At 43.2% G+C, this 14,781-nt stretch overlaps 2 protein-coding genes across 6 annotated transcripts; one reads left to right on the forward strand and one right to left on the reverse strand.

Annotated features, from left to right (window-relative positions):
* Window positions 1–24: 24 nt before the first annotated feature.
* wdr6 (WD repeat domain 6) lies at window positions 25–6,995 on the reverse strand. Of its 4 annotated transcripts, XM_019863023.1 has the most exons (8): window positions 6,883–6,990; window positions 6,613–6,699; window positions 5,530–5,691; window positions 5,320–5,387; window positions 2,711–2,799; window positions 2,549–2,626; window positions 2,148–2,264; window positions 25–2,070 (listed from the first exon to the last, which is right to left on the reverse strand). In XM_019863023.1, exons 2-8 carry the CDS (start codon window positions 6,680–6,682, stop codon window positions 1,146–1,148), a joined length of 1,509 nt encoding a protein of 502 aa, XP_019718582.1. In that variant the 5' UTR covers window positions 6,683–6,699; window positions 6,883–6,990; the 3' UTR covers window positions 25–1,145. The 4 variants fall into 4 exon arrangements, with proteins under 4 accessions (XP_019718582.1, XP_019718579.1, XP_019718580.1 ...); XM_019863020.1 differs by having other exon boundaries at window positions 2,711–5,387; window positions 6,883–6,995; XM_019863021.1 differs by having other exon boundaries at window positions 2,711–5,387; window positions 6,613–6,711; window positions 6,883–6,995.
* A 394-nt stretch (window positions 6,996–7,389) lies between these two features.
* On the forward strand, window positions 7,390–11,440 carry fsbp (fibrinogen silencer binding protein). 2 transcript variants are annotated; one of them, XM_019863031.1, is made up of 4 exons: window positions 7,390–7,681; window positions 8,982–9,034; window positions 9,122–9,290; window positions 9,523–11,440. In XM_019863031.1, exons 1-4 carry the CDS (start codon window positions 7,477–7,479, stop codon window positions 9,798–9,800), a joined length of 705 nt encoding a protein of 234 aa, XP_019718590.1. In that variant the 5' UTR covers window positions 7,390–7,476; the 3' UTR covers window positions 9,801–11,440. The 2 variants fall into 2 exon arrangements, with proteins under 2 accessions (XP_019718590.1, XP_019718589.1); XM_019863030.1 differs by having other exon boundaries at window positions 7,393–7,681; window positions 9,481–11,440.
* The last annotated feature ends 3,341 nt before the right edge of the window (window positions 11,441–14,781 follow it).

Below are 14,781 nucleotides of genomic sequence, written 5' to 3' on the forward strand. Positions count from 1 at the left end.
GAGGTAAATAAATATGCGAGAACGCAGTGTTTGCCGTGAACCTTGAATTAATGAACCATTTACGTTCGAAAAATCTCACGGCATACCGAAAAATATTACAAAAAGTATAAACACTAAAATAATGATGATCTCGTCTCAATTCATGTTCGTTTAACTGGATAAACTGTAAAGACAATGGATGGATATTATCATGATTATTCCTCAAAAATTAAAAAAAAAATCTGCGCCTGTTGAATTAAACGCACAACTAATATAATTGCGGGAAGCAATTTGTGCACCTTATGCCATCGAATGGTAAAGCATTTCAATGTTCTGCCTGTCACTGTATGTTGATGGCAAAAATAGATGAACGAAGTTGGATTTGTAATACATAAATAATAACTTTCAGATAAACAAAGTCTAATTGTAAAAGTTCCCAGGGCACCCCGGACGGTCTTCCACCAAACACTATTATCGAATGCGAGAGGGAGCCGGACCTGGAAAAAACTTACACAAGCCTGAGGAGAACATGACTGCACACACGAAGCATCTTAGATTAAACCCACATTTAAATAAATGGAAAAATGTACTTAAATGATGATTATATTAAATGTATAACACAGAGGTTTGAATGCCCCCCCCCCTTTCATCCATGCCATGACAGGTTGTGAGATGGATGAGACAGAAAAGGGCAACATAAAACGAGATTAATACATTAAAATATTAATGGTGCATTCAGGGTGGCACGGTGGTCGACTGGTGAGCACGTCATATTCAGTATTGATTAATATGTTTTGTTTACCAAATAATTTCATCAATATTTCCTAAGAATGTTGATGACTTAATTAATAATCTATGATTCAGGAATGTTTTTAAATAATAGAGAAAAAATCCCACTGAATTAGAGGGGAGTTCCAAACTTATGTGTACTGTACATTAAAAAATTATCTAGAAATCTTGAGCCACTCAAGTAATAAACATCCTTTACAGCTGCCTCATGGATGACTTAGAAATAAAGCAATAGAATAAATTGGCTTTATTTTAAAAAGCCTGTAAATGTGACAAAATGCTTACAACGATTGCGCCATGTGCAATCAAAAATGTATCACATGTGACGTGATCGTAAATAAACATTTGCTGCACTCATGCCGAGTGTCCGTGCAAAGCTACTGTGCGGCCTTGTCTTCCTCGGTTTTCCTCCTTTCACATGTTTGGATGGCTTCATCATTGTCTTTATTTCGAATTCGCAGCAGCTGGAAGCCTTGACCACAGACCAGCACCCATCCGATTATTTCTTTCCATCCCTTTCTCTCACAGGAAGATCTTAAAGCTATTTCTGTGATCGTCTCATCTCCATCTTGGTCATTAGTCTGTATTTTCGCGCAATACTTTGTCTCTTTGTCTATCTTCAAAATTGAGTCATCCGTGTTTTCCCAAGACCCACCGACAACGTCTTGGTCCTTATGACCCAGGCCCCCTCGTTCTAAGTGTGTTTGACCTTCTGCCCTTGTACAAACAAGGACCTTGTCAGCATCAGACTCCGCAGTCCTTCCATCTTCCACCACTGGCTCCTCCCACACTGCAAGTCCTGCAGCATCAGCAACATGGGAGCACAGCACCCCTCTGTGGTTGATACTAGTACTACAAAGCTCCCACAGGCAGACTCTCTGATCACAAGAGGCGGTGACGATCAGACCAGGTCGAAGGAGCTTAAGGGCCGTCACAGGTGCCGCATGTGCCGAAGGGAAACTCAACTGGGAGAGGAGATGTAGACCAAGATGGCTTTGCGGCTGGTCCTGTGTGACGCCCACCGTCCTCAAACGATCCTCCAGGAAGTCCACCCGGATGGTGGACACCATCAGCTGTCCGTCATCCCCGCCGCTCGAAACGGTTACCAGGCAACCGCCATCTAGGGGCCCTTGTGTGTGAGGCCAAACAGCCAATGAGTTGACACCACTCTGGTGGGCGGCAATGCTGAGGCAAGGATTTGGCGGAGTAGGAGCATCGCACGAGGAGCCAGAGGCTGCTTGGGTCAGATCCCACACTGCAATCTTGCCATCCGTCGCAGCACTGAAGAGCAGCACATACCTGCAGAAAAAATACAAACTTGACAAATTTGTCATATTTCATTTTCACACTTCATCCGAAAGACAGAAACAAGTGTTCACCTGTGGCCTTTTCCGGCCTTTAAACTGCAGGTGGCGACACTGAGCACGCACCGCTGGTGGTAAAACGTCTCCCACAGCAGGTGTATTTGGCGTTTCACTTCACTGACAGAGAACAATCTAGAAATGAGGGCAACAGCAGTGAGGAGCCATCAAATTGCTATTGATTCCAAATAAATATGTTTTAAGTTGATCTATATTTCTTTCTTGTTTTTGTTGTTTTCTTGAATGTTTATGTTATGCACAGGTGTACTCATTACACTTTCAAATGATACTAGTTATTGGCGCTGCGATGGGTTTGGGGGTAGCACAATAGTTTCTTCTTAGTAAGGGGTCGTAACAGAGAATAACTGAGAAGCACTCATCTAGGGTCCCGACACCGTATTTGCTGCATCATCACGAACCTGACAGCCCCGTCACTGCAGGCAAGAGCCACAAGAACAGCATCCGAGTTGTCGTCAACCACAGCCATAGACATGTATCTGAAAATACACAGCCATGATGCTAACAGTTCTTCAAAGTATTTACAATTCAGGCTTCGACTCCAAAGCAGTCTTGTGACTTACCTTGTTTCCGGGTCCATTTTCACCATCTTGTGTCTGTTCCGCTTCCTCTCCCAGTGTTCGTCCAATCGGTGACCGGCCACCTGCACCACCTGGCAGAAGGGGGCCAGTCTCCGCTTGTTCCAACCGATCTGCAGCCGGTAACACTGTAATTGAGCCCGCCCGCTGGCTGATATTACCAAGGCGGAGAGGGACTGGGATTGGGAAGTAAGTTTCAGTCTGTCCTGATGTGTTAGCGCCACCACGGTTCGTACACTTGAGATGTGGTCGGTAATAATGGAGAGGACCGTGACGCTACCAGAATTGGGATGTACAGCCAAAACAGTTAAGCTTGTGTCTTCCCCACCAGTCACTATTATTTCCCACTGTCCTTCAATTTGGACCCGAACTGGCCCTGGTGTTTCTGCTCGGTTTGCTGTACTGTCATTCGGAACCCAAATTCTCCCAAGCCGGCAAACACACCCGATCCCCCGCCCATGGATGCCCTCTCTAAGGCTCCATCCTTCATTCCATGTCCTTGCTGACACGCTTGTTGACTCTAGGGGGCGCTCGGAAGCCAGGACGGATCCCTGCTTGATGAAAACCAGAGCTCCGTATCCGGGCCAAACCCCGGTGTGGACTGGCCAGAAACTCCAAGAGCGATGGCCACCGCCACAAGGCACTGCTAATAACCTTTCCAGTTTTACAGGATCCCAAACCACAAATTGGGAGGCATGAAAGCCAAAGATGACAAACCGGGCTTCCGTTCCTTTGTTTTCAATCGTTGAACCTTTTTTGTCATCCCCAGGACTTTCTATCAAAGACTCCCGTAGCGTATTTTGGCATTTGAATTCATTTATAAATCCATTCTCTGCAGAAATGTTCGGTTCCATGATCAAAGCCCTCTCTAGCCACTCCATACCTTTGCAAGCTCGCTGGACTCTCAGAACCTCGAGCTGAAGGGGACCCTCACCACTTCCCTCATGGTTTTCTCGCTGTGTGTCATGCACTCTGAAAATACGGACACAGCCATCCCTCCCAGTGCTATAGAGAAGTCCCTGATATTCACAGACTGATGTAACACCCTGTTTTCCATGCACCCCAAACAAGCAGCTTAGTGGAGATAATGTCAAGTCTTTGTGCTCCTCCGGAATCTCTTTTTCTTGCAGTGCCCCATCAGTTTCATGACCTTTTATATTAGCTTGCATACAGTCAGTCGCCTCTTCCTCGCCCCTGCGATCCAGGTCTTCCTGAAACAAAAGCAGGGACCCTCTTCTGTCCCCGCACACCCACAGAGCCCCCTTGGATTTGGAGGGAAGGCGCACTGCAGCGGTCAGCCAACGCTTTGAACAAGTCGGCAGGACAAAAGCAGGACAGCATTTTACCCGGAGAGACACAGTACCCATTTCATTGAATCTCACATCAATACACCAGCGATAGACCTGTCCTTCGGCAGCCGACGCTAGCAAATACACGTATTGATCACACTGTTGCCAAATAAGACTGTGAATCTTTCCTGAGCAAGATTGGAGCGCGATCTCATTCTGGGGATGAGAGATGGGAAAGACCTTTAAGACTCCACTAAGGCTCCCAACAGCACATAAATTAGCTTTACTTATTGAGTCTTTCAATCTCACAGCCACCGTTTCCATCACACAGTAGGACTGAAACTCAGGAGACCCTCGCCATAGCAACTCCCAGTGGCCGTTACCATACTGGTAAACAAAACCTTGGTCGGTACAAACCAGAATCCTACACTGGCTCCACTTTGTATTGTGTGCTTCGCCTTCTACGACACAAACTACTTTTGGCACACCTCGACCGGAAAATTCCAGGTCTGTTATTGTCTTTGTGACAGTGTCTTCCTCTTCATCGTCCTCAACCTTCCACAACCTCACCCCTCCATCCGCTCCCCCGGTTGCCACCCATCTGCCCGTGTCATCTCTTCCCGGACTGACCGCCAGCGCTCGAATCCCACCGGCTCGATGTCCCTTCAAAGCGCGAAGCACTGTCCCACCTCCAGCCCCGTCCCAAATTAGACAAGCCCCATCTTCCCCAGCACTAAACACTCTCCTTGGGGAGAGGCACACAGAGAACACCCTTGCTTGGTGTCCGAAAAGCACTCTTAAGCAAGTTGGCTTCAAATCCCCACAATTGCCCCCGCAGCCCCCTAAAGCGCCGATAGCCCAAACCCTGACACTGCGGTCATCTGAAGCTGACGCCAGCCATCCTTTCTCCTGAAGGTAAGAGATGCTGAAGATAACACCGGTGTGACCCAGCAAACGTCTTTCCACTGGAGCTCTGTTATGACTCGCTTCTCCTCCAGGTTTCCAGAGAACCAGCTGATTGAAAACCGTCCCTCCTATCAGAACAGTATCCGCCCAGGATTTGTGCACCACAAGGAGCGCAGAGTACAGCAGACACCCTTCCAGACACGAGCAGTGAGCCAGGGCATTCCCTGAGCTGATGTCCAGGAGAAGGGCACCATTATGGGCTACAGCCACACACAGGAGAGACTGTTTGTCTTCACGTAGCCAGCGGATATCCAAAATCCAGTCCTGAAGCTCCACAGGGGGACGCGATATCTCTAAGTGTGCGAGCTTCACGGCAGAGACATCCAAATGAAGTCTCACCAGTCTGACCGTCTTCCCGCCAAACACAGCGAGGTCATAGGAGTTGGGTTGGAGGGTGGAGCTCAGGCCTGGGGATTGAGGAGAGGTGGATTATGGTCATCGAACTATATGACGACTAAATACATACGTGACAAACAGGAGCAACCAGCGGCAGCCAAATGTGTGAGGCCACCCTGAACGTTAAAAGAAAGAAGACCAACTTTAGCTTACCTTTGGTTTCTTTGCAACTTTCTGTGAACGAATTCGGTCGTGAAATAGTCGTTGAGACTCTCGACCTTGTCCCGTGGATGCGGTGCTGTTGGAGCACAGGCACTGAGGTACATGCTTTTGGTACAGGCTGAAGACTGTACACCGTCAACACTGGACCTTCACCTGGCAACAAAGATGACGGAGGAATATTACGATTGTAACATTGACAAAATTCTGAAATTCCATAACAGCCTCTGGAAAAAAGTATGTAGACACCAGAGGAAAATATTGATTTGTGGAGTCACAATCATTTTTTCTAGTTCAGTGGGTCTCAACTGTTGTTACCCTGGCACCTTGAGACTGACATTGCTCGTCAAAATGTGTTTCCAAGATAAATCCGGCCTGGAATGTGCCAACGTGTATGTAATCATCAGAGTAAATATTAGTATGAGAAACACTTCCCTTGGAAAGACAAAACTGTCAAAGGAAAAACATGTATGGCATTAAGTGAGCATGCTGCCTTGTGCCGTGTGACCGATTTCTTTCTTGTTCAGTGCGTGCCATTCTTAACCTTGAATCTTCATATGAAATGCCAATTACCTAGTTTTTTTTTTAACTACCCAACCAAAATGGCTTTTGAGTTGAGAATCACTATTTTAATTAAATCCCAAAGGTGTTAGGTGGTCTTCTTCCACACCAAACTCATTCTACCATGTCTTTATGGCCATTGCTTTGTGCACCCAGGGGCCAGAAAAGCAGCCCTAAACTGTTTTCATAAAGCTGGTTGGAAGCACAGAATTATTCAAAACGTCTTCTGAACTTGCTTACAGTGTACACTTGTATAATTCGCCCGAGAAATTTTTGATCATAACCCCAATGAAAAGAAAATACAACTGTGGGGTGTGTTTTTAAAAGTGCTCTATAAACACAGTTGAGTTGAGAGTTGAGTTGAATAATTTTCTTTTTAACAGCTGTTGCGTTGTGCTCTACTTTTGGAGAAACATCAACATTTATGAGTGAGGGGGGTACTCATGGTATGGCAAAAAGGTTCGGGGTCCACAATCCCAAACACGGTTGGGAACAAGACTGTGAGCCTACATGTACCTGTCAGTAGAAACGTATCCTGCAGGAACTCCAGAGATGTGACTGGGGCAACTAAGGCTGCCGTCTCCATGTCTCCGTGATCGGGGCCTAGAAAGAAACCTTCATAGAAGAACATACCTTGGTTACACACCGTAGATGCAAAAATAAACCAGGTTACTTGGCAGAGACTCGCGAGGGTAATACTTTGAAGACGCTGAAATCTTGCATAAGCATTTATATTAGAGTTTATGTGAGGCTATGGATAAGTAACATTTTCACTTTGCATCTTACCCACAATGTATCTTCAAAACATTTCCATTTTTTAGTGTCTAATTAGATCCAACGTGCCTCTGTTCCGTCTTCCGTTCCATGCCGCGTTCTGACCAACCAGACTTCTCACAAGGTTTTATAGTTGCTGATTGGCTGAAAATATTCTATCTGAATTTCTATTGGACACTGTGAGTCATGTGTCCGAGTTTACCGGCGTTGTGAAGCTTTCAGGGATATTGGTTAAAACGCCACAATCGAAAATGTCAACTATTGGGAACGTTCTTACAAAACACAAATTGTTCTTTTTTCCATTCATTGTAAATGCAATCGTCAACAATGGGAGCACATATAAGTTTTATGAGCAACAAATGTAAACGCCACTGCGGTGTGACTTGTTACGGATTTAATTATTGAGTTATGTGAGTAGGACAAATGCTGGATAGTTTTTAAATGGCTGAGTATTGCTGCAATAATAACGTGGGGCTTACAAAATACTGCAGATATGAAATGGAGCGGGGAGGTAACGAAATGTATCCCCTTTCCGAGTGAACTTGAATGCACCGGTAAAAGGTGAGGCTGCGTGGAATAGCGGTCCAGCTAACTTCTCCCTAGACTATGCCTGGGAAGTGTAAATTCCAGGAGTCGTGGCTCTCCAAGGAGGCCTACAAAGACTGGCTGGTTAAGGACACCCAGGACATTCACTTCGCCCGATGTCGGGCCTGTTGTAAATCCATTAAACTTCAGACCATGGGCGAGGCTGCTCTCACCAGCCACGCAGGGGGAGCTGGCCACAAAGCGGCGGTGCGCAAGCTTGTGGAAGGTAGATAAAGCTTTACATGTCAAACGAGAAAACAACCAGGGGAAAAATAAAACCATGAGCATTCTCGATGTGTTACAGTGGGCTGTTTGCTTCCTATAACATAATTACGACACCATGCATGTTGTTCGCTTTGTTATTGCTGGGACAGGTCAACAAAAACTGTTAAATGAAGGACTGCAATATAAATCCGACATTAGCAGTATATTTCAATTATTATTCTACATCTCGGGGATGGTGCGTTCCTGCCAAGCGATGCTGTCAATGAAAGGTACCCATTCATCGAGCCAGTGCTTATTAATAGATCAGCACCAGAGGTCATGGTGGTAGTGCGGTCTAAGCGAACACTTGCAGACATAGCTGTCTGTGGCACGCTTTTCTGAACGCCTGCCTATTTTTGCTTCACTATCAACAAATTGCACTATTCGTAGTTTTTTTTTTTTTTGGAAACGATCCTCTTTCGTGTACCCATTCATCGAGCCAGTGCTTATTAATAGATCAGCACCAGAGGTCATGGTGGTAGTGCGGTCTAAGCGAACACTTGCAGACATAGCTGTCTGTGGCACGCTTTTCTGAACGCCTGCCTATTTTTGCTTCACTATCAACAAATTGCACTATTCGTAGTTTTTTTTTTTCTTGTGGAAACGATCCTCTTTCGTGTCATGTCCTAAAATGCCACAAGATAGCGGCAAAGTCTTGGTTAAAAAGGAAAGTCGTAATTGTCAAATAAGTGTAGAAGCCGAAAATCTTTGTAATTCAGGAAGGCGCTAAATTTATTTGGAGCTGTCAGTGGAAGTTAAGGAGTCTTCCTCGCATGAGCATGCGTACTGCAGGTGAAATTTTAGGAAATCAAATGATCGACAAGCTATCTATTTTCAAGGGTAATGTAAGCTGGGTTTGAAATATTATGTGTTTGTGATCATAGTGTGTGGTATATATATATGGTTGAAGTTATTAATATAGGCACTTGAACACATTTTAGAGGCAGTGTCAATGCTTTTGCTGTTTGTGCCAGAGCTCACCCTTAAAAAAAGATTAGAAATGTTTACTTTCAAAGGCTAAAGTTCACTCTGTGTATGTGGATACGTTGCCAAACACTATAATACAGTTATAGTCATCAATATATTACATATTAAAGTGAGAAATAAAATGTATTTACAAATAATAACCATTATCTTAAGTCATGATTTCTAAACAGTACTGTATCTTGTTTTGAAGTGATTTTTGTTGGGTGCGTTGTACCTGCTCTGTCCACTAGTTGCCACAAACACCTGCAGTCCTCCTCTCTTGTTCTTTCAAATAGGCAGCTTGAGGATGATTAACGTTGCTGGGCAGATGAATGGCAGCTTGAATCGGGTAACTATGTTAAAACCCTTTTCTACAACAGCAACAGTATATGAAGCATTATTTCAGCTGGAAGTAAAACCTCGGTATGAAACACAGGCTGAAGACAGCAAGGACCACGTGGCGATCTGCCTGCAGCGTCACGACCTGGACAGGCTACCGGGGAACGACTGGTCAGATCTGCAACACAGCCCCGCGTCAAATTCCAGTCTTCACAATACTGAGGTGCAGGATGCGTCCTTCCCCTCTGCCTACTTCACAGCCGCAGGTAGATGCAGTCACTTTGACACCAATTCAGATATTCAACGTCACATTGACAGAGAATGGCAATATGTAACGTTTGCAGCGCAAACTTCACATTCTTCCTTCCCTAAGGGGAAGATTGCTTTGAAATAAGAACAATTCAGTAGTCGACCAGCGTCGCAGAATTCACTTACCTTTGTCCGTGTGTCCCACAGGCACCTCTGGCTTCGTCACCCAGCGTCTTGTCCCGTCGGCAGGGGGGCGGTCACACGAAGCAGCGGATCAACAGCAGAGGGCGGAAGTCTTGGAGCAGCAGCAGCACATGAGGTTGCTGGAGTGGGAGAACAGGATGAAGGTGCTGGCGTGGGAGCAGGAGCTGGTGAGAGAGAAGACGCGAGCCGCTCGCCAGAAAGTGAAAGCCTTCAGGATGAAGAAGAACTACTACAAGGCCAAGCTAAAGAGGATGGGAGAGCATGTGCCGCCATCGTCCCCCGGCAGCAGCGATGAAGAGAGAGGCCCCGATCTCACGGGATGAGCCGAGTTTTTACTTTTCGCCATTTTAGCGCTTGCCTCACACGCCACTGAACTATTTTCATACATGGTTTTCTACCTGAACGCTGATTGATAGTCCTTTGCCTCGTCAGCCTTTCCTGCACAAGGAGAACATTTGTGAGAGTAGAGCAAGGTACGATGTTAGGCCCACTTGTTTTTCAAATTCTTTTTTTTCTTTACTGTTTAAGTGAGCAAGAAGAAGAAGCAATTACCTGTTCTGTATTTGTTGCTATTAGATAGATTTTGAGCTTTCATTCCTTACGATTAATCCATATTCCAGAAACTAGCCATGTTTGAGAGTTCAGATCTCAGATATGGTAAAATAGGGGTAAAATTTACCCATCGGTCCATTCTCTTTACTGCTTATCCTCATTAGAGTTGCAGATGAGCTGGAGCCTATCCCAGTGCACATAGAATACCCAATCAACTAAGCAAGTGAAAAACATGAAAATTCCACAGAGGAATCCTGGAGCCAAGATTCAAAGGCAGATGTGCGAACCACTCAATCACCTTGTTGCCTCGAGTCAAATTGATCTGTGGCAATCCTCCAACAAACACGACATGAACATAGTTGTCTGGATTCAGTGGATACTTGTATTGGAATCTGCCCCGGATGTCGTACACTTCAGAATTAGACCTTCAACTTTGTGGCTAATTTCGGAATAAATATTTTGTATGTTAAGTATATTTAATTTTTCCTTCAGCTCTTGCTTGTGGTGAAACGTTGACCCTGGAACAGATTATTTCTATGATGTTGATATCCTATAGGAACTAATATAAAGCATGCTAAAGTGAAACTCTATGGAGTGACACAACTCACATGACATGCTAATGTTCTGGCGAATGCTAGCTTGTTAATAAGCTTTGAGCAAAATAGCAAGCTGGTGGAACGGGTTCAATGGCAGGTTTTAGTTTCCCATTTTGCCCTTTGAAGGAACCAAACTGCTTGCACAAATGCAGTTGATTTAAAGCTATATATTTTTTTTTATGTTTGTTTGATTGTTTTGTTAAAAAGCTATTAGCTATCTTCTATTAGCTTGAATGTTTCAGTTGCATATTTTGCTCTTCATTGGACCAAACGGCTGATGCAGATGAGTCCAGACTACCAAAATTATATTTCCAAGCTTTGTCTGATCTGTGAGTTATTCTATTTGCACACTTGGAAAGGACACTTTTACGTGGCAGTCAGTATACGTTTGTTTTGTCATGAATGACTGCTGTATGCATGTCACGTTTGCTTCTACCAACATTCTTATATGGACAATCTAACTACACATTGCAGCTTGTATGTGCATGTCTAACTTTGAAATGTACTATAAACAACCCCCCCCCAAAAAAAAACAATGTAATGAATAAACATAATTTCATGGTCAGAAGGAAGGTCCTACCTTGTAAATATTGAGGGACAAAATAATACATTGAAGACAATTTAACGCTCATTAGATTGAAGTGACATTACATGAACATCATTCATGTACAGTCATGTTTTCTAATACAGAGTATTTGTGTTATGGTTCGAAATGGATCAGCGATTGCATAAACAAAAAAATAATAATAATAATTTCCCCATTCTGCTGTTGTGCATTTTATTGAATGGGATCCTCGTGTCTTGAGCAGACACACTGGGACACGCACACACACAGAATATAAGATACATAAAAACAGCTATGTATGAATACATTTTTTGAATGTTCAACATTTCTATTGTATTCATGGTAACAGGAACAGTGACGATTTCATGCCGCAATTTGCTTGCTGAGTGCAGGGCATCCCATCGTAAAGACAAATGCATCAGGTATCGCGACTCATCAGACTGCCTCATTCTTGTTTCTTTCCGAGATAATTCGGTTCTGGATTCAACCACTTTTCCTCCTTGCTGCAATTATGAAACATTGAATTAAAACAAAATGGAGAGAATTCTACGTCAACCTTAGATCTGTATTAAATCAAGAGGGAGAAGAAAATGATCCCTTTAAATAATATTTACATCTACTTTCCGTGAGATGATGTTGGCATCACAGCTGTGTGACGTCATTTAAAAAAAAAAAGTTTTGACAGAAAGTTTGGATTTGCATAGATGCAAAGAGTATTCAATGTTATTACCGTGAGTCTTATTGGTTATTTTTGATTTGGCAGTTTTAATTTCAGGTGTAAATAAAAACATCGCAGGTGAGAAAATGTTACAGATCATACTCAAAAATGACACTGATTTTAAAAATGTCTGAAATCTTTTCTAGCACATCAGATTTAAAAATATATCTATTTTCTTTTTGTTCACCTATAAAACTTTTTCAATGTGGATTTTACCATGCGTTGTAATTTACCGTCTCAGAAAAAAAGTCCACCTGTTGCTGAACCTTACCCTTATTGTAATTCATACATATTATGAAATATATCACTATATTCTTGTAAGATGATTATTATTACAAAAACCTGGTGTGCGAGAGAAAAAAACACAAGTGTATATTTGGAATCAGAACAACAACAACAAATACTCTAGTAAAGTTAATTTGCATCTCTGATTAAAAATATCTGTGAAATTTTGTTGACCAGTGTAATTGATAACTGTCAGGGAAGGATGAATGGATTTCAATCTATTCCGACTCAAGAAGAGATTCGTGGGTGAAAGTGTGGAAGGTTGCACCAAAATTTCTATCATGAAGTGTCAGCCAATATTGCCAGATTTTTAGCGCAGTGATTCTCTAAAGTCTGAAAAAAAATATTTGACTTGACTTCCCCTGTAAAAAAAAAAAAAAAAAAAGACAAAAATACACCTTTTTCTCTTGGAAAAAAAACATTTTTAAAAAAACACAATATTTATTCATGCAAGGATGTCACATACAGTGCTTTCTGTAAAATTGTTCCAAAGGCAGTGAGGAAGATTTGGTTATGTATTTGTCCCCAGATGTGGGAATGCACTGTTTGTGAACTTTCAAGGGGGTCCGGAACTTAATTTGAGAATCACGCTCTAACATAGGGTTTTTATTTTTTTTTATTTATGTATTTTTTTTTTCATGGGCCAAAATACCCGTACTTCCAGAGGGCGGGCTTGTCACACAAGCATAGACGCAAACAAAGCGGTGCTCTCAGGGATACGCCTTGGTAACCCGTGTGAAATGTTGCATTTCATCCGAGTAACATGACATTTCTCGTTTCAACAAAACATTTATCTTCATCTTTTTTTGAGACACCTGCTATTGACAACTGTGGTTTCTAAATGCTTTTGAGTGATTGTGTGTTGACATCCGAGTGTTGTGCTTCCTCCGGCAGGAGTGAGAACGGCAGCAGCTTGTTGTGATTAAAGAGAGCTACTTCTCAAAAGCACGTAGAGACACAACTGACATCATCTCCTGTGTAAAATGGTGCAGTCGCACTGCAGAAATCACCCCAGGATGGAGACTAAGCCGGTCTTCACACAGTATTTCAAAACTGGGAGGAAAATCTTCTCACTCACAATGCTGGCAAGGAACACTTCATCAATACTCTCAAGTGGTTGGCAGCAAGGTGACCTGCTCATACTGATGGAGCAAATCCAAGTATGTTGAAACAGTTCCAGATGATGCGATTCAGAATGTAAAAGTTTCTCCAAATCCGTGTGGAGCTCGTTTTTTTTAGTTCTTGCTGTGACTCTGCTTTCGCTCCCATCTGGTGCAGAAAAGCTTCACCTGTTATCTGCATGGCTAAAATTGCATTTCAGAGTTTTTTTTTTTTTTTTTTTTTTTTAAAGACAATACGACAATATGTAATATTTTGGTGTGATGTGACATGATATTTTGGTGGATTGGAGGTGTGGGGGGCGGGGATTTAGCGTTGAGTTTGCAAGAATACGTGTCACGAGAAGGCACGCTCAGTTCATTTTCGAACTGTTATTTTTCATTTGATTTTGTGTGTGTGTGTGTGTGTGTGTGTGTGTGTGTGTGTGTGTGTGTGCATATATACAATATATAATTTTTATTACTAATGGGAAAATTAAGCTTCATGAAACACTTGTGATATTTTTTACTGCTGTTTGGTTTGTTTTGCACTGACAATGGATTTTACAAAAAACAAAAACAATTCATTTCAAAGGTAAAATAATGTACAAATATTTAAATGTAAAACCTAGATTAAATTATTTCAGACAGCCATCCATTTTCTAATCCGCTTATCCTCACAAGGGTCGCGGGGCGTGCCGGAGCCTATCCCCAGCTGACTTCGGGCAGCAGGCGGGGGACACCCTGAACTGGTTTCCGGGCATTTTAAATAGATAACTATTGAAATCAAATGCAGGTTATAATGATCAATTCAAGAAATGAACGGATTGCTTGACAAATAAATGAATCGGTTGAACAGATTGTTTTAGTTATTACTTATCCATGCATCTTCTGTCTGAGCATTTTACCCTCATTTGTGTTGTGTGGTACACCATGGAATGGTCGCCAGCCAATAACAGGGCACATAGACAAGCTCCTCTGGCCGGCACCGATATTGTCAATACGTGGCTGTTAGCTTCAGTGAATGCTCTCAATTGTCCCTCGGCAAATATGAGTGACTGTTTGTCTAATTATGTGCTGCAATGGTTTATGACCAGTCCAGGGTTTACCCCCACCTCACCCAAAATCAACTGGAATACCCTCCCGGTCACACAAAGAGGATGGAAAAAGGATTAATATAACTAATTACCACCTCACAACTGGCACAAGTGAATCCAATGCCTCAGTACAGTTTTGGGCTTGTTGACACTTTGCCTTGAATGTGTGTGTGATGTCTCTTGAGGCAGGTTGAGTTGTTACGGAAAAAGAGGAAATCATTTTAGACGGCTCAATGCAGCCACATTGAAGAGAGGCGGGCGGGCGTCAACCCTCACCCACTGAGGATACGACGCCGTGCGTACACGGACACGGCCCAGGCACGGAAGGTAGACAGACGACAGGGTCACATTCATCGAACGGCGGAACTTGGATCACAAAATATCACAATCTCAC

The sequence above is a fragment of the Hippocampus comes genome, unplaced genomic scaffold (genome assembly GCF_001891065.2).
Source record: "Hippocampus comes isolate QL1 unplaced genomic scaffold, H_comes_QL1_v1.1 scaffold1, whole genome shotgun sequence".
Classification (NCBI taxonomy): Eukaryota; Metazoa; Chordata; class Actinopteri; order Syngnathiformes; family Syngnathidae; genus Hippocampus; species Hippocampus comes.

What these genes read in the sequence shown, in the direction of transcription:
- fsbp (XM_019863030.1), top strand. Translation starts at nt 7,477, where the DNA reads ATGCCTGGGAAGTGTAAATTCCAGGAGTCGTGGCTCTCCAAGGAGGCC. An exon ending in GGTGCGCAAGCTTGTGGAAG is followed by an intron (nt 7,682 to 8,981) that starts GTAGATAAAGCT and finishes TCTTTCAAATAG; the next exon opens with GCAGCTTGAGGATGATTAAC. An exon ending in TGCCTACTTCACAGCCGCAG is followed by an intron (nt 9,291 to 9,480) that starts GTAGATGCAGTC and finishes TGTGTCCCACAG; the next exon opens with GCACCTCTGGCTTCGTCACC.
- wdr6 (XM_019863020.1), bottom strand. Translation starts at nt 6,682, where the DNA reads ATGGAGACGGCAGCCTTAGTTGCCCCAGTCACATCTCTGGAGTTCCTG. An exon ending in GGATACGTTTCTACTGACAG is followed by an intron (nt 5,692 to 6,612) that starts GTACATGTAGGC and finishes CTTTGTTGCCAG; the next exon opens with GTGAAGGTCCAGTGTTGACG. An exon ending in TGCAGTGACGGGGCTGTCAG is followed by an intron (nt 2,265 to 2,548) that starts GTTCGTGATGAT and finishes CCTCATTTCTAG; the next exon opens with ATTGTTCTCTGTCAGTGAAG.